This window comes from Monodon monoceros, unplaced genomic scaffold, assembly GCF_005190385.1.
Source record: "Monodon monoceros isolate NGI ecotype Baffin Bay Population unplaced genomic scaffold, NGI_Narwhal_1 Super_Scaffold_21, whole genome shotgun sequence".
Lineage (NCBI taxonomy): Eukaryota > Metazoa > Chordata > Mammalia > Artiodactyla > Monodontidae > Monodon > Monodon monoceros.
This window is the reverse complement of record NW_021703778.1, coordinates 30691244-30714362: the sequence shown is the minus strand read 5'-3', so window position 1 is coordinate 30714362 and position 23119 is coordinate 30691244. Positions and strand designations below refer to the sequence as shown.

The 23119-nt window shown below is 44.1% G+C and overlaps 1 protein-coding gene and 1 non-coding gene across 8 annotated transcripts in view; one reads left to right on the top strand and one right to left on the bottom strand.

The window, feature by feature from the left end:
• TJP1 (tight junction protein 1) overlaps positions 1-23119 on the bottom strand; it is a 148995-nt gene that overhangs the window by 4363 nt on the left and 121513 nt on the right. For 5 of the 7 annotated variants that reach the window (XM_029237823.1, XM_029237821.1, XM_029237824.1 and 2 more), the window contains exons 16-26: positions 20752-20834; positions 19946-20156; positions 19545-19645; positions 15969-16319; positions 15398-15637; positions 13693-14556; positions 13447-13544; positions 11962-12189; positions 6276-6451; positions 2769-3249; positions 1055-1272 (exon numbers count right to left, since the gene is read on the bottom strand). In XM_029237823.1, the coding sequence (XP_029093656.1) occupies positions 1055-1272; positions 2769-3249; positions 6276-6451; positions 11962-12189; positions 13447-13544; positions 13693-14556; positions 15398-15637; positions 15969-16319; positions 19545-19645; positions 19946-20156; positions 20752-20834 (3051 nt within the window). The remainder of the gene's footprint in view (positions 1-1054; positions 1273-2768; positions 3250-6275; positions 6452-11961; positions 12190-13446; positions 13545-13692; positions 14557-15397; positions 15638-15968; positions 16320-19544; positions 19646-19945; positions 20157-20751; positions 20835-23119) is intronic. The other 2 variants (XM_029237826.1, XM_029237827.1) reach the window with 1 other exon arrangement.
• TRNAK-CUU lies at positions 21155-21227 on the top strand. The gene has a single exon. It is a non-coding gene; the product is annotated as a tRNA-Lys (tRNA).

The window sequence follows — 23119 nt, the reverse complement described above, 5'->3', positions numbered from 1 at the left end:
GCTTTAAAGCCAAAGAGGGTTAGTTCTCTGTAGTAGCACTGACCAAGAAAAATGTAACAGGAGCCACAGATGTAACTTAATATTTTCCAGTAGCCACATTGAAAAGGAACAGTTGAAGTCAATTTTAATATTTTATATAACCCAATATATCCAAAACATTATTTCAACATGTGAGCAATATACTGAATCTTTGAAACTGGTGTGTATTTTACACTTCTAGCCCGTTTCAATTAAAACAGCCACAATTCAAGTGCTAAATAGCCACAACGTTGCTGGTGGCTACTTCATTCAATCACAGCATTCTTATGGTATAAGACATACTCAAACATTTTACAAATGTTACTTATATCTTGTGTTTTTAATGTTGTATTTGCTACAGACTTGGTTTAAGAGATTCACGCAGGAGGGCCAACATGTTAGTATTCTTGCAAAATGTACGAAAATGAGCTAAAATAATGTATTTAAGGAAGCACTGCTAAAATATTCTAAAAGACGTTGCAACATGGTTCATTATCATTTCATCCTGACAGATCTGGAAGACTGTGAAAAATAAGAGCATTCCTAGATTCCTGAAGCAGCTCAGAAACACACACCGCGACAGCCGATGGGGATGCTTCCTCCTCTGCGGCGTGTTTACTTGTGCTAGGTCTGCGCAGTGAGGAAGATCTGACCCGAGAGCCTTGCATTCCACCAGCAGGTGGCAGCACAGAGCAAGGCCTCTGGAGTGGGTGTTACCTAATCCATCTCTAGAGCTGCAAGGCAGGAAGGAACGACTCAAAGACAAAAATCTGGTGAGGTCGGCTAAGACTGGCTGGCAGGTACAGGAGTGCCCAATGACCCATCCCCTATTGTCACCGTCACAGTGAAGGTAGCACAGGCTCCCCTCTCCACAGTGCTCATTCGAGAGGCCCTCCCTAGTAGAAGGAACTTGAGGGCAGCCAGGGTGGGGGGAGAACAGAGGTCTAGGGTATCCTGTCTACTGAGCACAATAAGCTTTGAAAAGCACACAGGGCAACTCGAGTTATTGAAACTAAGCAGGAAATCACACACTCACCTTTCTCCTTATCCAAAGGCGGGAGGATGCTGTTGTCTCGGCAGACCTTGAAATAGATTTCCTGCTCGACTCCCTCAGGAATGGCTCCTTGTGGGATAATGATACTAACGCCGGTCTCTATGGAGCTCAGCACCCCGCCGTTGCTGTTAAATACGCCGCGGGCGGTGGCCACCACAGTGTGACCATCCTCATCTTCATCCTCTTCGACAGCTGAGGGACTGAGAGTTCAGAAATGGATAATGAGTACATTCCCAGGGACGTACAGGAGCTTCCACTGCTAGTCTAGTCGGTGGTTTCACTCTTTTTCTCTCTCCATATAATCAAGCAGTTACTTACTTTAATAAGTTTTCAGTGACTGACAGACTTTACTCACAGGGATAACTAAGCATATTCTTCCTCGAGAAGTCAATGTCATTTTTAAAGGTAACTAGTCAAGTTACCTTCATTACTGATTTTTGCAATCATAACATGCAAGGCCTGATACAGTGCTCACCCAATGTTCTACAGCCATGAAATTGGTGTTTTAAAACTGATGGCACATCATGGTTTAATTGGTAGCATGTTTTTTCCTTCTTAGTGATACGTAAGACAGTGGTGCATCTCACAACTGATGGCATCTTAGACCTGATAAAATACACTAATTAGGCTCACTCTCTCCTGAGGATTTCTGGTGTGCATACTATGGCCTTCCCTCCCCACTCCCTAAGCACAGACGCCCAATTCCATGAGGTAATAAAGACTCTGGTGTGGGCAGTCGCTCATGGAGAGGAGATGGTCCATTCACGCGGTTCACACAAAGACGCCTGAGGCAGAGGGGATGTGGTACCAAATCTCCTTCAAAAGTGCAGGTTCTCAGGACTTCCTTTTTTTTTCCCCCTCAGGACTTCTTGAAGCAAAGTTTTGAGCCAGGACTAAAGGTGAGCAGAAAGATGGGCCAACAAAATGAAAGTGAGTGCAGGGAGCTGCGGCTTCACTCCTCCGTGGCCAGAGCGGTGGGCATGGGCTCCCCGGGGCAATGGTACCATGGGGCCCCTGTGAGGGGGCCGCTCCTCCACATCCCCTGGCTGTCCTGTCCTTCCGCTCGGGAGGCAGCCTGCAGGTGGCCCGCGAGTACTTTCTGCGTCAGTGGCTTAGGGAGGTTTCCGCGTGGCCAGCACGGGTCTGGTCGGTCACTGTGCAGATGAGGGAGGGGTGTAGGGAGTGTGGCTCCAGGCAGGCTGGGTTCATCTCATTTGCTCAGCCATCTGACCAAAACTATTAAGAAAGCTCTTTTTTAAACAACCATTTTGAGGTTATTACATCTTTACTTCTTTTCAAACTCATTGCTGAATCAACAGTGGATGAGGAATACAGATACTCTATTATTTCTGAGATATTCTCCAAACGTGCCGCCCCAGCTGGAGGTCAGAGGTCATGGGAAGCCAGGGCTGGTTAGGAGTCTGGCTCTGAGGTCAGAAGTCAGACCAGTGGCTGGGTCTAGGCTCTCTGAGCATGGCTGTGTGACCCTGAGTGAAATACAGTGCCTCTCAGCCTGGGTTCTTACACAATGGAGATAATGAGCACCAGCTTTAGTGCCTCTTGCAGAACCTTTAGTCATTCCAACATTTTGGACAACACCATTCAGCTTAAAGTTTGAGTTGAAATCATCAGTCAGGTTCCCAAAACTACACCCAACTCATGTGAGAGACATCACCAGGCCAAGAAAAAATCTTACCTCACGGGCACAGCTTTAGGCCCTGTGCTGATACTGTTTACTTGATATTTAGGCTTATTATCTGCGTGGACAGAGAACGTCTCAACTCCACTGTCAAACTCCGGAGGCTGCGTGGAACTGTGTGCTTTCACCAGAGTTTTCGGAGAAGTGGGGGCTTTGGAAGACAAGTCAGGTTTATGTGCAGTTTCACTCGTCAGGAGATTGTGACTGAATTTAGGACTTTCAAACTTGCGTTCAAATGGCCGCGCAGAACTTGTATATGGTTTTGGTGTGAATCGATTGTACGCTGGAGTGATCGTTTTCTGAGTCTGTTCGGCCCCGTTAGCTGGGGCTTTATCTGGGAAACTTTTCTGGGGATAGAAAGCAGACTGGGCAGCGTCTTCTCGGTTGGCTGGTCTGTAAGCTGCTGGCTTATTCTGAGATGGAGGTGGGTCTGGTTTGGACACTAAAGAGCTCTGAAAATCCAATGACATGGAATTACCTGAAAAACACACACATATAAGTATTTCAAAAATTTCCTGAAAACAGCTACTGAATTACTATGTTGTACATCAAAACTAATATTATAAGTCAACTATACTTCAACAAGAAAAACAATAAAGTACATTCGGTGGCTTGAACAAAAAAAGAATTACAAACCCATCTCTAACTGACTGTAATGGTTTGTGAGATGGAAAAGATGTTATAATGGGTCAAGAATAAAATCTATCCAGATGAGTAATTCATTCATGAAAGTATCAACAAGTGATTCTGTGGGAGACCGTGGTGACCATGTTAAACTAAGTTTTTAGGAATAAACCTTGAAACAACTTTTCATCCATACAGAAAACCAAAACCAAAATGCCCTTCCTGACACAAGTTCTAACAGTCATCTGATGTCCCTCTCATCTTAACCTGTCCTGGTGTCAGAGTCAATGACTGGGTCTGGGTCAGCAGTCTGAGGATACTCTTGACCCCTGGTGGCCGTGTGTGATGCTGAGGGGCCAGGAGGTAGCAGGGACACCTGGGACAGTGTTCATGTACCTGCTGCCTGGAGTCAGGGTCATGTGGCTGGGAGTCCTGGCCTCCAGAGACTGGCATCGGAGTGACCCCGCTCCAGTGTCCACAATAAATTAGAGACAGAATGACAAAACTGGCCATGTTAAAAAAAAAAAAAAAAAATCAGTACTACAAAACTCACCATAATTAAAGTTAAAGAAGAAAAGTCACAGATTGGCAGGAGCTATGTACAACACGTATAACTGATTTAAAAAAAATTAGGATCCAAAACCTATGAAGAATACCTATACATCCATAAGAAAGAATCAACCAATAGGAAAATAGGCAAAGACCTGAACAAGCAAAAACACAAGTGAAGACTAGACTAACCAGTAATCATACAATAAGATACTCAACATCACTATTAATTAGGAAAATGCAAAACAAAAACAAAAAACATCATTTCACATCCATTAAATTGGCAAAACTTACAAGTTTGGTAATGCCAAGCATTGGCAAAGATGTGGAATAACAGAAATTTCCATGTACAGATCTTCCTCGACTTCCCAGGGGAGGTTCAAAGTAAAAAATGTGCTTAATACACGGGACCTACCAGAATCGTAGCTCAGCCCAGTCTCCCTGAACGTGCTCAGAATACTCTCACTAGCCTACAGTTGGGCAAGATCATCTAACACAAAATATTATAATAAAGTGTTAAATATCTCATGTGATCTATTGAATACTGTCCTGTAAGTAAAAAACAGACTGGCTCTCTGGGTCCAGGACAGTTCAAAGTGTGTCAGTTATTCACCCCTGTGATGCAGCATCTGACTGGGGGCTCTTGTCACAGCCGCTGCCCAGCTTCACGAGAGATTGTATTGCTTATTGCTAACCTGAGAAAAGATCGAAATTCGAAGTAGTTTCTAGTGAATGTGCATCGCTTCTGCACCATGTAAAGTCAAACCGTCATAAGTCAGGGACCCTCTGTACCGCTGGTGGCAGTGCAAAATAGCACCAACTGAATTCTATGAAATAATTAAGGAAAAAATCTTATCAGTGCTATACAAACTCTTCCAGAAATGAGAGAAAGAGGGAACACGTCCCAGCTCTCTTTCATGAATCTAGCACAACTTTGATACCAAAACCAGACAAGGACATTATAAGGAAATTATAAACCAAAGCTCCTTGTGAACATAGTAAGATAACTTATTACAGAAACAGAATGAAGGAGACAAATCTTAGGATCATCTTAGTGCGTTTGGCCCTCTGTATCTGCGGATGCAGAGCCCATGGACACAGAGGGTCGACTGTACTACACCAGTTACACAGGGGACGTGTGTATCCGCAGATTTCAGTGTGCATGGTGGGATGGGGGTGAAGCGGTGGTGGTGGTGGGGTCCTGGGATCAGTCCCCTGCGGATACTGAGGGACAACATACATACAAGAAAAAAACAGTTGACAAAATGCTTTCAGCAAACTAGGACTAGAAGGGAACATTCTAAACATAATAAAAGGCACCTACAAAAACCCCTACAGCTAACATTGTAACGGTGAAACATTCAATCCTTTCTCCCCACAATGGGGAACTAGCAAAAGATGTCTGCCACCATCATTTCAACTCAACATTTCACTATGATGTCTCAGCCAGTGCAAAAATGGCATTAAGGTTTGGAGAGTAAAAATTTAAACTTTATCGGCAGACATGATAGTGTGTAAAGAAAATCCTAACATAAAGTAATATCAAATTATACCCCTGGGGTTAGACTCCTACATAAATACTGAGGAGCACTGTTTCTAGGAGCAAAACATCACCAGGAGATGGGTGAACTGTGGTGTATCCTTTGAAAGCACCAAATGAGAAGAGAGATGTTGGGAGGGTGGAGGCAACAGTCCCTTCCAGGACGTCTAATGGCTGAGGAGCTGGGAAGGTGGCATGAGGCAGTGGCACTTAACTGGAAGGCAAAGGGAAGGATTATGGTGAAGGGGAGAGGAAGATGAAGGAAGCAGGACAGGGGGGAGAGGAGCTGGGCCAGTGGCCCGGGAAGAGAGACAGTTACTGCTCAGAGATGCGAAGGAGAAGATGTGGGTGCACACGCAGGGACGCCACCCTGAGGTGAGCGCTCTGGAGCTGATGGGATCTATCTTGATGAGCCTCCGCCACAGAACACAAATGCAAAGACGAGGTGCTCAGGGACACGTATTATGTGAAACTCTACGGCCGCCCTATATCCACATGCGAAGACGGACGTCACCATAATTTTTACGAACCACCATTCAAACATTTAGTTTTGGGCATACTGGTAAACAAAAACTACTTTCAGAAATTAAGCTATGTTAAGCAGGCAGGTTAAAATCTATTTAGCTAAAAGGCTTGTCCGATATAACTGTCATTATCATAAAAAAGAAGAGGTACTTTTAACAAAGCCCCTTATTTTTCGCTGTTCTCAGCCCAGAGGTTTCTAGCACGTACTTTTCATCTTCTAAGTGTGAGTCTATTACAGTGGTCCTGCCAACTCCTGAGCCGCCTACCTTCGCCGAGTGTCCCCTTGGTGTGTGAGTGGAGGCTGAGGGTGGTGCTGGGGCCGGGCTGGGCGGCCTGGCTGTACTGGGCGGGCGGCGGCGGAGGGGGTGGTGTGGCCTGCAGTGGGTCATAGCGCTTCTCCCCAAACGGCCTGTCCACAGCTTCAGCCTCAGCAGACTTCCCCCTGTGGAAAAATGAGGAAATGCCAACACCTGCAGACGGATCCACATTTACAAAGCAAGTTCTTCTTTTTCTAAGTATCCCTGAGGTTTTTTTTTTGAGAATTTCACAGTTTACCCTTATGAGTGTGGGTACCCTACCAAAACACACAAACAAGTCCAACCAGTCACCAGCACAAGAGATGTAAAGGCAGCACAGGTATTTTAAGGATATTAGTAAAGCATCCAAAAGATGGCAACCAAAAGGCAGATGAAATTCGGGGTATACTTGTACTATTCAACACTGTGGTCTACAAAAAATATTAATGGCTGGTAGGTTTAATGAAGTCGTCCAAATATTCTGAAAAATATTTATTGGCCCAAATCCTCATTAGATTCCCTTCTAGTGTCATGCCTAAGAAGGCATGAAGCACCAGCTTCTAGTGCAGGCTAGGCACCACAGAAGGTGACGTCACGGGCCAGGGGCTGGCAAGCCCTTAGTCAAGGGCTGACAAGAAATGCTATCAGCTTCTTGGCCATACGGCCTCTGTCACAGCTATTCAAACTCTGCCCCAAAGCAGCCAAAAACAGCTTGTAAATCAAAGGGTCAAAGGGTACTTCTGTGTTCCAGTAACACTGGACATGTTTTTTACTTCAAAATTTATCCCGGATTTACCAGATCCATTTTTTGTTTAGCAATTGCCAGAGTAGCAAATACTGCTTGATTTTTAAGGCTCATTTAAATCAAATTGTGAATGTATGCTTATTTTTTCAGATTGCCAATTGTTAATATAGAACACGTAAAATTCACACAAAAGAAATCTTTAAAACAGGACCCATAATTGCAACGCTGCCCTCTGAGCTCTGCAGAGCCAAAGCTGTGCACTGGCTTTACGTGCACACGCAGTCACACAGACGCTTGGAATGTACTTTCACAGAAGACTACTGGCGCAGAGTCTACTCATGATCAGCTTTAAAGCTGCGCCATTATCTCATTTTGGGTGTTTGGACTAAGCACTGAAGACGACGTTAACACCTGCAAGTGCATGTAATGCCAGTGCCACAGTGAGGGACCCTCACGTCACAGCCTCACACCAGTGCCCCGTCTTACCACGTGAAGCTCCTTTCCAAGTAGTCAGAGCTAGTATAAGAGCCAAGAAATCTAGGTGATGGCAAAGCAAGCGCAACAGAAAAATTAAAGAAAACGATCAATCTAAGTTTGCAGCAAACAGAACTCAAATGTCATTTTAAAGCATCAACCAAAAAACACACATCCACCTTTTCAACATACTTCAGTCTATAAAAGAAACCATCACTGGCTCTCACTTAGCTCGGGACACCAGCAGCCGGTGGAGACGTGGAACGCAGCTAGGCCCCGCCCGCCCACCCTCCACACACATGGGGCTCTGGTGGGCAGCGGTGTGGCTAAGCTTCACTCCTTGGCCCGCTGACCACTCCTGGTGCTGAACAAAGAAATGAAAAAGCAGTGGTTCTAAAGAAGTGGGGGTGAGTGCTCTGTTGAAAGAAAGGGGGCTAGGCACAGAAGTCCAGAGTGAAAACACAGAAGTGATGCAGCACCACAGCTAGCACGGTACGGATACATGATCAACACGCGCTCCTTCCGAGCCTGACGCTGAGCCCGACGCTGAGCCCCGAGGTGGGCAGAGCTGCCACGCTGACTCCCTTCGTCTCTACCTCTCTCATCTAATAATGCCACATGCACACAAAACCACCTAACGCCAATCTTATGCTTAATTCTTGTAAGCTGAAAACCACCAACATTTATCTTGAGACCTGGAAGTCTCACGGTAGGCTGCGTCTTCAGAGGTAGATATTCCAGTGACAGAAATCCCATTAGATGCCCTGAAGGAGACAACTCAATCTCTGAGCTGCAGCACGTGCACAGACCCAGATGGAGCCTGCTCTTCTAGCCCTGGCTTGGAATCCTGGCAACTCCTAACTTGCTTTGGAGGTGATGTCAGGGCTGCTGTCTCCTCACCTCTCCAGCATCAATGTGGCTCAACAGACTGTAAGACTGGGTGACAGCTGCCTGCTTCTGGGGCACTTATCCTGTGCCATCAAAGACTTCTCCCTGCTCTAATTCCCACCATTTTTAAGGTGTGCTTTTAAGTGGAACAAAAGCACGCATTAACTGGAAGACGGTAACTTTGTTATTTCTGTATTTTACTTTAGAGAATAAGGCCTGTAGGCAATCTATTGGTGACAAACAGTAAATAGTTTTGAAATGTAAGACAAAGAGGGTCCCATATTTTAAACTATTTTCCAATTATTAAAGTTGTATTAATTGGGCAAAAGAGTAAAACAGCATTAGAAAGGGAAGGCATAGAAACAACTTCCTGCTGAGTCATCTTCTAGGACACTTGAGTCTCCTTTCCAACTCTCTAACCATTAAAAACCTATATGGGAGGGCTTCCCTGGTGGTGCAGTGGTTAAGAATCCGCCTGCCAATGCAGGGGACGTGGGTTCGAGCCCTGGCCCGGGAAGATCCCACATGCTGCGGAGCAATTAAGCCTGTGAGCCACAATGACTGAGCCTGTGCTCTAGAGCCCGTGAGCCAGAACCACTGAAGCCCACGCACCTGGAGCCCATGCTCTGCAACAAGACCGCAATGAGAAGCCCACGCACCGTAACAAAGAGTAGCCCCCACTCGCCGCAAACAGAGAAAACCCGCATGCAGCAAGGAAGACCCAACGCAGCCAAAAATAATTTTTTTAAAAAAGCCTTATTATACGGGAAAATGCAGCATTACTTTCATATACAAAGGAAGGAGAGGCATCCTAGTATCCATCTCAAGTTAGACTTTCTCACCCCATAACACTACCAACAGTAAACAGTAATATCAAACCGAGCCCGCAGTGAATCTACAGAGACAGACATGATCTCTTTCTCATGGGACCTCTGCCCAGCAAACACTGGTTCCTCCCAGGGCTGTGGACGTGAGGAGGAGTGCGCCAGGGCCTGTGCTGAGCCTTGGTCACTCCACATGGAATGACTGAGCCCCTCCAGCGCCAAGTGCTCGGCAGTGTTCTAGACCATGTCTGAAAGCTATACGTCATAGATATATAGATATATTATTGAGTCTTCTCTCCAGAGAACAAGATTCACACAAAACCAAAAAATACCTTGTCATCTGATTCCCTAGCAAAACTTTTAGTTTACTTTTTAGACCTAAAGGTATCCTGTTAAGGCTGTATTCTATTTACCAAGTATGTAAAAGGATAAATAAAATCTCTCTTTAAACTGGACTCCCTTCTGAGAGGAATGAATATGCTTAAACAGCTTCAGTAAAAGTGGCAACGCCCTTCCATCTCACGGAAGGTGAGCTTCTCAGGCTCCACACCCGGCTCATCCTGGTCTGGACTCTCTCCAGATGCACTGGGCACCTCTCTAGGCTTGTGTTAGGGGAGGCTCACAACACTCGTGCAAGACTGTCTGCTTCAAACAGAGCCCGAACTGCACCACTCACAGTTCGCAGCTGTGTTTCTCATAAACTGCTTTCTTCCGTAGACAAAGATTTAAATGGATAACAGTGGAAAAGGTTTTAAATCTTCACTTTAAGTGATGTCTTAGAAGGCAAGTGGTAACTGAAAGTAGGTTTTTAGGGACTTCCCTGGTGGCGCAGTGGTTAAGAATCCGCCTGCAAATGCAGGGGACACGGGTCCGAGCCCTGGTCCGGGAAGAGCCCACATGCCACGGAGCAACTAAGCCCATGCACCACAACTACTGAGCCTGTGCTCTAGACCCTGCAATCCACAACTACTGAGCCCGCGCACCTAGAGCCTGTGCTCCGCAACAAGAGAAGCCACCGCAATGAGAAGCCGACGCACCGCAATAAAGAGTAGCCCCCGCTCGCCACAACTAGAGAGAGCTTGCGCGCAGCAACGATGACCCAATACAGCCATAAATAAATAAATTTATTTTTTTTAAGTAGGCTTTTAATATTAGAGGTTTTAAAGTATATTCTAAAAGAATTTTCACTGATTAGCAAGTGACATATGATATGTTCAGACAGTCCGAAGCATCTAATTCAGTAAAAATCTTCATGATTTTAAACTTAGGCACAAAAGTGATTTGTGGTTGCTTTTTAATGTCTCATCTTGGCTACGCAGAACTACAGTCCTAGTTATTCTCTCAAACACTAATACGGGTATCCCCAGGGAGATTATCTAGATGGGCCCTTCTCAAGAGGACTTAACAGCTTCCCCGAGCTCCGAGACCACTAGGCATTTCCCTTCCTGCCCTGCAGACTTAGGACTTGCTCAGCCTGGCCCCACAACTGTGTAAACGAATCCCTTATAATAAATCCACATCTATTTCCATTCTTGTGGGCCTGTTCTGCTCAAGTATGAACCCACCTGTGCCTGTGTGTGTTTATACTCCACTCTCAGAACCAAATTCACCATCAGTCAGGGTTCAACCAGTGGCAGAACCAGAACGGGATATGAACTCACACGGGCACATGTGGGTTTGTAGTTTGTACCCCAACAAAACACACAAGAAAGAAAAACAAAAAACCCAGTAGACAAGCAAACAGAAGGGAGCAGCACAGACAGGAAAAAGACAGCAGGAACTTGGGGTTCACTCCTAGCTCTGCCCCTGTCACGGCCCCTCGTTGGAGCTTGGGTTCCTCATGTTCACTGCTCGACCAGAAATCTCTAAAGTCTCCTCAAGCTCAAACAATAATAAACGACAAGTTTTCTCTTGACTTGGAAAAAAAATTTTAAAAACTCTTTAGTATCATCCCTCAATGTCACTCCCCAACACAACCCTACTTTTTTTTTTTTTTTTTCGGTTCCCGGGCCCCTCACTGTTGTGGCCCCTCCCATTGCGGAGCACAGGCTCCGGACGCGCAGGCTCAGCGACCATGGCTCAGGGGCCCAGCCGCTCCATGGCATGTGGGATCTTCCCGGACCAGGGCACGAACCCGTGTCCCCTGCATCGGCAGGTGGACTCTCAACCACTGCGCCACCACGGAAGCCCTAACCCTACTTTTATTTTTAAAAAACAAACAGAAAAGAAGGACGAGAACGTGTGCACAGAAGGGAGAGACTCTTAAAAATCAGGGTCTTAACCGTTTACCCTCTCTTACCTCAAAACGCTTTGATTTCAAAATCCTTTGATTTTAACATATTTTAATGCAAAAAATTTACATATCTGACACTAGAGTTTAAGAACAAAAAACACACATCCCAGAGCTAGATAGAACACACACTGCTGAAATGCTAAGAGCCTACAGAAGTCATGTATTACATAGCTAACTATTTTCCTTCAAAATATACTTTACTTAGGACTTCCCTGGCAGTCCAGTGGTTAGGACTCTGCACTTCCACTGCAGGGGCAAGGGTTTGATCCCTGGTCAGGGAACTAAAATCTCGCATGCCAAGCAGCAAGGCCAAAAAACAAAACAAAACGATACACACACACACACACACACACACACTGAACTTTGTGTGATTAACTCCACTTTATGTTTCACCTTATTTTTAAAAGGTAAGTCTTAAACAAAATAACTCACTTGGAAGAGTAACTAGAAAACTGTGGCTGACTCTGAGAATGAACCGGCTTGGTGGGCTCTGAGAGGTGGCTGGCAGGGACATGTGCAGAAGGCTTGCTCTCAAAACTTCTTCGATCAAAGTAGGAGAGCTGTTTTCGATAGTATTCTTCATCTTCCTCAGGATCATAATGATTTGACCGAACAATGTCTTCAGGCGGCTTCATTTGAGGTTTTTGCGGTTCGGGGATCCTGATAATGAATGATAAATGGAACAACTTTTGAGAAGTTAATTTGACAAATAAAATGGAATACATAAGTTTCACCTTGACCTTCCACTGACTGCTGTGATTACTCAGGATCTGGCTGAGCAGTGCAGCAGTCAAGGTGGACATTCCCAGTCCCGTGTCCTCATACATTATACTCAATGGCAACACTCTCCTGGCCCGTGAGTCCTAAACACAACCTATCTACTGAGCTTGATAGTGACCTGGTTAGAAGCAGCTCATCAGAAAAAGAAAAGTAAGCCAGACAGTGGAGGGCTTCCTCAAGTACATGCACCATCATCGTCAGCAACAATAAAAACCGAGAGCTGAAGAACTTTACAGCAGGATCAATAAATGATCCTCATATAAGGAAAGAGCTCGACATGTCCAAAGTTCCAGAGGACACAGGAAGCACGTGGCGTAGAAAGTACATTATCAGCAAATTAAGGCACTGTTACATAGGCCCTAGTTAGCAAATTTCAGAAACTCCACATCAAAAATGGATAAACTTAAATACGTTTCACACCAAGGAGGGGGGCTAAGCTTTCAGTTATTACATGTTTACTCTGTGTAGAAGAGCTTATTTGCTAGTGATCCCAGCTAAAGGAGACATCACAGTAGTTTACATTTTCATGAAGAGCAACAGACATTAAAATCAGAGGAAAATGTACATGTTAGACAGTAGTTCCTCTTTATTACAAGCACAAATATAAGCGAATGAAACATATTAGGCCAAAGAACTGTATTCAAATGCAGCCCGTCAACTTAGCAGCAGCCAAATCAGGCCACAGCTAAGAGCACAGCTGGCGGGTTCCTCTCCCAGCAACTCCTGTCAGCCTCAGCTTCATCCCTCCTGGCGCTTTCTAAAGGATTAAGTTTAGTTATCTCATAGCTATCTGAGTCTGTTTCCTCACCCCTAAAAACTAACAGTTTGCATGTCCAAAGCACTTTAAACTAAAAAACACAGTCCAAAAGTTATTAGGGCTTTAAAAACTGTACTTTAGCCATTTGTTAGAGAAATATGTGTTCGAAAGATTTGTTAACTGAAAGAATAACAAAGATGTGTTACAGAAGGTATAATAAATAAAGCTGTTTACTCTTCCTTCTAGGACCACTGTTTTAACTGCAAAAGCTGGAGGAGTTCACCTAAGGACAAAGGAGACCTCTGCCTTCCCCGCCTCCTCTCTAGTAAGAGGGCCACACTCCCAGTCAGCTGTAGGCCACAAGCCCGCAAAGCACCCACCTGTGCAGTGTTCTGTCGTGTTCAATGAGCTGATTCTGAGCAGGGGCTTTAGGACCCAGGACGGGAGCACCTGCAGGTTTAGACGTGACCTCTGGAGGCTGCAGAAATATAAGACACACGAGCCTCAGGGAGAGGTCACGAGAAAAAAGGCTTCGTTTAAGGGGGAGGGAACATTATGAAGCGTTACGCACAACAGTCACTGAATGTGCTCTGAACGTGAGGCAGGAGACACAATCACATATTTACCTTGAAACCAGAGTTATGGTTTTCATCCTTCTTGTTCTCCACTGATGCAGACCTTTTGTTTTCAAACATTTTCACTCTGGTGAGCACTGACTGTGGCTTCATCGCTGGGTCTTCCTCTTCCTCGACCAGAGCCGGGGGTGGAGGCAGTGGTTTGGTACTTGCGGGCGGCACTTCCGGCTTGTGCTGAGGCGGGACAAGGGCAGCACCGTGGAGAGGCTCGTAGTGGCCCGGGCCTGCTTTGGAGGTGAAGCCTTGGGGCGGGACCTGCTCATAACTCCGTGAGTACTGGTCAAAATACTGCTTAGGCTCGGACGCCTTGGGGCCTGTGGAGGAGTAGGGCTGCGCATCTGGCCTGTACCTCCCGTGCACGTCAAACCCAGGAGCGGGCTGCTCTTCGTGCCGCAGGGTGGAGGTCCTGAGTGGCGGGTCATAGCGCGGTCGGCTTTCATAGGACAGAGGGGTTGGCTCCTCAAAACGTGGGAAATACCCTCGTTCTGAGGACTCCTCGGGATGCTGTCTGGAGTCCAGGTCTCGCGGGTGCTGATTATCAAAAGACGGCCGGGGCTGGTACGGCTGTTTGTCATCATAATAAGACCACTGCTCCTCATACGCAGGGATGCGGTCGTCATAGCGCAGACGATGGTCATAGTTTCGAGGAAACTGGTCCGTGTAGTTTGAGGAGTCATATCTGTAGGCAGGCTGCTCCAGGTCCCTGCTGGCCTGTCTCTCTGCGTATGGGGGCTGCGGCTCATAGCTCAGACTGGGCTCCTTGTCTAGCCTCTGCCCTGGGTGAGCAACAGCTGGCTGCTTCAAAACATGGTTCTGTCTCATCACTTCCTCAGGATAGGGATCCTTCCTATATACCTGTATAAAAAATTCACGTGTAAGGACACAGGCTTGTTTCAAATTCTAGTCTATTTTAAGACAAACTATGATTTAATATGTAAAAATGGCATGTTCTACCCTTTATTACCAGGACAGAAACAGATTAGTGGAGAAAGCCAGTTTAAGTGAAAGCTCAAATTTTACAATGCAAGTAGGGGCTTTTACTTTTCAGCATACTAAATGAAAAGTTAGTTAAAGATATTTTAACTTTTTAATTATTAAGTTTAGTAGAAAATTAATGCACTGAACTGTTGATTCCACTTGATTTGGACACTGAAAATAAAATCAAAAAGAAAATTTATGGACACCATAATTTATAAAACATAAAGAAGTTTAAAATGGGTCTGAACTATAGATTAAGAAATTCTGACCACCTAGAGGGTGGGATAGGGAAGGTGGGAGGGAGACGCAAGAGGGAGGGGATATGGGGATATATATATATACATATAGCTGATTCACTTTGTTATACAGCAGAAACTAATACAACGTTGTAAAGCAATTATACTCCAATAAAGATGTTTAAAAAAATAAAAATAAAGAAGAAAGAAAGAAATTCTGGAAGATTCTGAAAGCCAAACATTAAAAAATAATAAAAATATTAAGTACCAATCCCAATTAAAAGGCCTATTTTAAAATAACCAGTATATCACTGGAAGCCATGCAAATTATAGAACCGAAATGACTTGTACGGATTTGAAAACAGTATGGTGCATAAGTCCACAGTAAAAAGCAAAAGGAACACGTAAAGGGCAAAGCAAACACGATCATGTGCTAGACTGATGGAGAGCAAGAGATGAGCGCAACACTGCAGCACAGGTACCTTTGCTGGATCTACATGCGACGACAATGATGGCTCTTGACCTCTTAGCATTATGTGAGCTGCCTCAGTGCGTGGTGCTCTTAAAGAATCAGCTCGTGGTGAGTCAGAGGTGAAAGGAGCTGGGGTGGGCTCCTCCAGTCTGACATTAGTTAAGTTTACGTTAGGGTTAACAGCAGAGGTTGATGATGCTGGGTTTGTTTCAGGCGAAAGGTAAGGGCCTGGAGATGAGGCTTCTGCTTTCTGTGAAGTGTTTAAAATATTTTAAATATAGTGTTTCTGTTTACTGCTAACTTCCCACTTCCATTTATAGTGGTTGATAGACATACATTTTAAGTGTGCTGAATAACAAAACTATGACCTCATGTCCTGAATTTTTTAAATTTCAGTATACTGCTGTCTAAGATAAACACACAAAGTTTAGAATTAAGTCCTTGGTATTCTCAAGTTGAAATTAATTAAAGATTAATTCTTAAATCTGGAGAAAGGACAATATATTTTTTAATTCAATCACCATATCCTAGACTTTAACAATGCACCTCTAACTGCAAAACGTTGAATGCTTGCTGCTTACCTGTTGAGAGGCTGTCTTAAGTCCAGGGGAGTCTATTCTATGAACTGGCTGTGGCTGCGCTTGTGGTGAGTAAGTAGGATATGTCTGGTGGTCATGATGCATTCCAGAGGAGTCCTCTCTGACAGGCTCAGAGGACCGTGTAATGGCAGACTCCGGGGGAGTCCCCACCTCATCATTAAGAGTCTCATCTAGTTCTTGATCAGTGTAGGCCCCGCCTTCTGTATCTGTATCTTCATAGTCAGAAGTATGTCTACTGTCCGTGCTATACATTGAGTATTCACTACCTGGGGCTGACAGGTAGGACAGACGATCATCATGCAAATCAAGGTCATCACTTGTAGCACCATCCGCCTGGGTCAAATAGAAGTAAATTAAAAATTTATTCAGTAGTTCTTTAAGAGATGGCCTTTATTTTACAAGGGAGACTGAAAAGGATACTTTTCTTTGGAGAAATCACATCTGTTTCTTGAAACTTCTGGTGAGGAAAGGTCAAGAAGATAGTACAAGCACACATGCAGACACACAGAGCATCCTTTGAGATCTGAAGGGCTTGGATGAGTGGAACATCGGCTGGCCTACCGTGACAAAGCCCCAGAAGACAGCGAAGGAGCCCTGGCCCCACTCTGATTTTGAAACCTAGTAAGTCACTAGCTTGTCAGCCCAGAGGAGGGTGAAGAGGGAGAGTGCTGCCAGACCAAGCTCACAGAAACAAAGACACAGTGACTGACAGAACAGCGCACGTGAGAATAACCAGGCAAATAAACGCCACAGTTCAAGCTGAACAAGAGCTTATGTATATATAATATCTATATATTAAGAGAACAGCTTCTTAAAAAAGTTGGTATTTGGCCCTAGAGCTTTATAAAACACAACGGAAAAGCATCATCTAAGTGCTGGTTGCCTAATTAAACTAAGAACTTTTAAAAATTATTCTTCACAGATGGATGCAGAGAGGGAAATGTAGTTATGACTCTCTTTTACAGACAATTAAGAGCTGAGTTAGCCTTCAGTCTGCACTGATTATCTTCTGAGCAGACCAGAAAGAAGTATTTGAGGGAAAGGGAAGTACAGTGCTGCAGTCAACAGGCTGTCATGGATACTAATTTGAAGCTAGTGCCCGTATTACACACAACAGTCCTGGAAGACCCTGCCTGGATCCTGCGCCCAGAGAGGCACGAGAGCTGGAGGATCAAGAACCCAGAGTTCTGACGGCATGGACTGAAGGATAAACAAGGCTCGAGCCGCCTGAATGGTGCTTCCCCCACAGTCCCAATCCTGGCTCTGCAACAGCCTGACCCTGAGCCCTCCCTTAATGGGAAAGACCAGCCTTCCGTGACTCTGGCTTTCAACAGATCACCTGCCTGGTTTGGAGAGTGAGCGCACTAGGGCTATGCTCTATGTTCCGGCAGAGTCTCTCCCACTGAAATCTCAATGGCTTGAAACCTTCTTGCTATCTACTTTGATCTCTGACTCGCGGGGTCTGGAAGACTATAACCCAGGAGCCAGCCAGGGAAGTATTTAAGGCCCTGGGGAAGAACAACTCAACTCACTAATCTGCTCAGCTTTTGCAGTGGTATGAAATGCAGCTTTTGCAGTGGTATGAAATGCAGAAGTGAGCAAGAACCAGGAGTGCTCTGAACCAGAAATGACATATGCTTACATGTTAAGAAAGCCTCCGGATGATTTTTCTTGGTTTAATAGGGAACACACAAGCCTGTAACAGAAATTGCAAAAAGGAACTCTTCCTAGCAATCAGATCAAAGTAGTTAGCTCAGGAGAGTCGATGTGAAATGAAGTGGTTTTAGTTTAAGAATCTATTTGGAGAAAATACACTTGAATGGAAGGGGGGCATAAATCAAATTTGATTTAAATTTTAACACTTCTTCTGATTTACAAAATGCATCAATCTATTCTAATAGTAAATGACCTATTAGACCTATTAATAAAGTTAATAAAATTAATTGAGATGACCTATTTTCCTCACACAAAAAGCTGGGAGAGCTACTAGACCTTCATTTTAAAATCCAAGCAAAGAAAGGAAGCACACAATAGTATCAAAGAAATCACAGAAAATTAAGATTTGTGGATTTAAAAAACCTCTCAGATAGGTAGACATGTATACCTTGTGCATTTATAAACTAATATTATTTCAAAAATCACCAGTGATACCGCAAAAAAAAAAAAAAAGAAAAATCACCAGTGAAAGCTATTAACATTCTATCTGACCAAGGCTGCTGGCAGAACTGTGTTGTCATAGAAGATTAGTATGGAGAGGACGGTAATCCTTTTAATCAAATGCCACAAGAGTTAAGAATGAGTAACAGTGTGTCGTATAAAGTGGTGTAGTGAGTTTATTCTACCTGCCTCTGTCTATAAAGCGTCCCGGCTGATATGTCAGTTGCTCAAAGCGGTCTCAGGATCTCATGTGTACAGTCCACCGCCCAGAGTGGTACTGAGGAGAGAAGGCATGGTTCTGACACAGGACCACAGGTGGGAGCAGCAGACACTACCTCTAGATGTCAGCATTTCAACATCTCTTCTTGGCAGAGGTTGTGTTTTCTGGGTAAGGGGCACGGGGGTCCTAAGCATGCAGCATGCACTGCCACAGCACCTGGGGCCATAGCCAGGCAGAGGGAAGTAGGGGCCATGCAGGGGCAAAACACAACAAAAACCAAGCCGACAAGGAAATACAAAAAACAAAATAAGAGAACAGATATTCTCAATCTTCCCTAGCAACTAAAATATATTAATATTGTGTTGATCTGAAGGTAAAAGACATTTAAAACAAAAGATTCTTTTAACTGTATACTTTGAGAAAATTATTATCTCTCCCAACAAAATAAACAGGACTTTCCCATCAAGAACTGCTAAAAGACCAGAAAGACTTAACAACAGAAAGTAGTTATTTTAATCTTTATAAAATCAAAATTCAAAGCCAAAAGGATGTATTGCTTTGTCTAACATTTTCAGTACGTTTTAAGAACGTTAACAGGTGCTGAGTGAAAAAAAAATTCCTTAGGTAAGGATTTAGGGAAATGCTTAAAGTAGCAAAGTAAGTCCTTTACTTCAGACCTCTCAGAGCCATCACCACGCTGGTGGGTACTGTGCTGCTCCAGGGCGCTTGGTTTGCAGCACGGTGGTCCCCAACCATTCCTTGCCTTCAGAGTGCCTTTTCTTCAGGGCCAGTCCTGGATCTCACATGCTGAGCACAGCACTTTGGGGACCACTCATCTAGCCCACCCATTCCCCTTGTTTCCAGAGGAAGAAACAGAAGCCAGGTTCAAAGTCATTCCTCAGTCAGACAGAGGCAGAGTCAGAACTCAACCCTGCTCTTTTAAGTTACCCTCTGAGAATTCTCTGAGAATACCACTGAATGGTAATTCAGTGGGGAGAGAAACTTCAGGATCTTCTACTATCAAAAACAACTTTCATAACCCTTACAAATTATAAAAACCTAAAAGCTAATGCCCCAAATTACTTTAAAAGTTGATCCAATTAGAAAACAATGGTGGCTCAAAGGCTTCTCTGATTAGTTATATAATTTATCAAATGGGTTAAAAACAGGAAATTTCTTACCTTTCCCTCAGAAACCCACACCAACTGGTTCTGTTGTTGCTGAATTGCTTCTTTCAATGCACCATACCAACCATCATTCATTGAATTTAAATTAATTGTAGCTGCAAACAGATAACATTGTTCTATGATTACAACACGGCAAAAGTCAGAATTCACTCAACCGCTGCTTAGAGTTCAGTCACCACTACTGAGTTATCTGGCAGATGGTATTGAGGACACACCTCTGGAAATGTCTGTTTTGGCACTGAACCATTTCTTTCAATCAACAGCAGCCATTAACACAACAACAAGCATAACAGGCAAAGGTTATATGAGTTTTAATATTTGAACAACACAACATTTTTGCCCACATACTGTTGCACAGACACTGTAAGCTGAAAGAAGGCCTTTAATATACTCACTTGTAAAAAGATGGTGATTATTTTTACGAAGTTTATGAGACCGCTCATATAATTTCCTGGCGCTTTTCCTAGATTCTGGACATAACCTCATCCTCATTGTTTTCACACCTTGCTTAGAATCAGGGTTAAGGAACACTACAATTGGATACCACTGGGCGTAATTCAGACGATCAACTGCATTTGGTGTTACATCCAATAAAGCATGTTTATCCTGAAGACACAAGAAAAAAATAAACAAGGACGCAAGACACGGTAACTAAGAAGCATCACCTTCAGAGAGTCACAGCTGAGACTACATTCCAATGGGAATGGACGTTTAACTGTGCTCCAAAATGTCTCAGGAGCACATATTAGAAAAAGGTGTACTCAGAAGTTAATGCAATATAATTTCTAGTCCAATTTTAAAAAGTTTTAACTAGCTCACTTTTAAGATAGCCCAAATACTTGCAAGCAGAGAGTGAAAATAAGTGTAACAATTTAATGTTCCTGATATGGCCTCGTGAGTAGCAACACATTCCTAACATATAAATATCAAAGTGCAACCTGAATTGTCCTGATGCGGTATCAAGTCTATCAACATATGTGAACACTGTATACTCTTTTGTGGTAATGAAAGCTCATCTTTTCAGGCACGTACTACCGTTCCATTGAAAGTGATTATTATAATGTCTCGGTAATTTACTTACGGTATACCAGTAATAACTTTAGAAAAACTACCTTCTACTTTCAGTTTAACCAAACCCATCCCACTGAGAAACACAAAATTCACAGCTTACAATGAAACGGGTCAATTTCTAATAACTTACTTGATCTATTATTTGCTTTATTGTATGAAGGCGAATAATGCCAGAGCTCCGTTGGTCAGTTCCAGCATCTCGAGGTTCACTTTCTAGTCGTGCAGTCAGGACAAAAACAAAACACCAAATTTCCACTGGTTAGGTCAGTTTCTCAACTGCTGGGCATAATGACACGCTGGGCTCCATGACGTGTAGTTGTGGGGGCTTCCCGTGCACCACGGCCTATTGAGCAGCATTTCTGGCCTCCACCCACTGGATGTCAGTAGCAGCCCCCCACCTCCCTTTTGCTCCCACGGCGACAAACAGAACTGTGGCCAAATGTCGTCTCTGGGGCAGACCCACCCTGGCTGAGAACCCCGGGTTACATCAATGCTTCCAACACTGCTGGGATCAGACGGCAAGGGGGAGAACTTCCCTGGTGGTCCAGTGGCTAAGACTCTGTGCTCTTGATGCAGGGGGCCCAGGTTCAATCCCTGGTCAGGGAACTAGATCCCACATGCATGACGCAACTACAAGCCCACATGCCCCAACTAAAGATCCTACATGTCACAATGAAGATTCTGCATGCCACAACTAAGACCCAGCACAGCTAAATGAATAAGTAGGTAGGTAGGTAAGTAAGTAAATAGTTTTTTTTTTTTTTAAAGGCAAGTGGGCCACTCACCCCGCTGCAAAATTCAAGGGGGTGCCCCCAAACCTCAGAAGTCCAATAACATTTGGATGCAATATGTTCACAAAAGCAAAATAAATACTTCAAAATGAACATTTTAAATAGAATCAGTAAGTGGAGGGACTTCCCTGATGGTCCAGCGGTTAAGAATCCGCCCTGCAATGTAGGGGGCGTGGGTTCAATCCCTGGTTGGGGAACTAAGATCCCACATGCCACGGGGCAACTAAGCCTGCGTGCTCTAGAGCCTGCATGCCCCAACTAGAGAGAAGCCGGCATGCCACAACGAAAAGCTCGCGTGATGCAACTAAAACCCGATGCGGCCTAATTAATTAATTATTTAAAAGAAAAGAATCAGTAAGTGGAACGTGAGCAAAAATTATTTAGGACTGTCACTTGGTCAAGAGAAACTGCCAAATATGGCAATTCTCTCAAATGAAAATAAGCTTAAAAAAAATGTAGATTTACAAAATAATATTGATAAATTTGCTTCCATTAAAACCAGGAAGGTAAAATTATAAATTATGTGTTTGGTCTAAATAAAATATTTAAATTTAAAATAATGTCAGTTTTAATACGCATGTCTTCAAAATTTTTCCAACTATTTTCATGTTCTGGAAAAAACAGCCATTAAAAAAAATATATATAATATACATATAAAAACATGTATATAGGGATTTCCCTTTTTCTTTTGCTCCAGTGTGGCCTGGCATGGCACTGTCTGCAAACCTTTTTCACATTGTGGCATGTGAGTAGCAATGGTTCTGTCTGTATGGCACACAGATACCCTGAGGAGGCCTCCACTCAGCAGGGCCCGCCCGGCCGCAGACGGCTGCTCAATACCCGGGCAGGCCCACACTCAGCAGCAACAACTACAGCAGACTGGCTGGGGAGTCCTGGGTTAGGGACCTCTTTTCACAACAGCAGAAGGGGACTTGGGAGCAGAGAAGGCTGTAACTTGTGACTATGACACAGCCTGTGCTTTCACACTGGCAACCTGTGCCTCCCTCCTGGCGCAGAACACGCCAAGGCAGCTTGGGCTGATTTCTAACCACGCGTCTCAGAGGTCCAATGACATGAAGGCTTTCACCGAAAAGGCACAGCGATGTCTGAGACTCTGGTCACAGGAAAACTCAGAAGTTAGAGCTCTGGTTGTTCAGATCAGACAAAGACAGAGACATGGAAGTTCAGAGGTCAGGCTGAGGGACAAGGGGACGATCTGGGAGAACAAGGCCATCGCGAGACAGCAGGGCCAATCTCCAATCTGGTGGACACAGGAGAACGACGGAGGGAGATCAACTGGGAGGTTCTGGGTGGAGAAAATGCTACTAGTCTCTAAACTCAAAAAACTCTCGTTAGATTCAAATAGGATACATAACTAAGCGATCTGAATCCCTTTCGTAAGAGTCTGGTTGTAGAGTAAACCCAATTAATCAACCCATTAGTCCTTAAGACAGAGCTTTCTAAGTCTTCACACTTGCTTTTCCTAAATTTAAAAGCCCTAAGTTTGGTTACAGGTGGTATCTATACGTATCAACTTCTTCAGGCAAAATGTCATCTATAAGCAATGACCAAAAAAAGATCTCTTCTGAAAAGACTAACAAACTGAGTGATGAATCAGAAATGAACATTTTCTAAATTGCTCAAATTTTACTATCATTTGTCTGCAAATCTTCTGAGTTTCAGAAAATATCCTCATTCAACTTCACC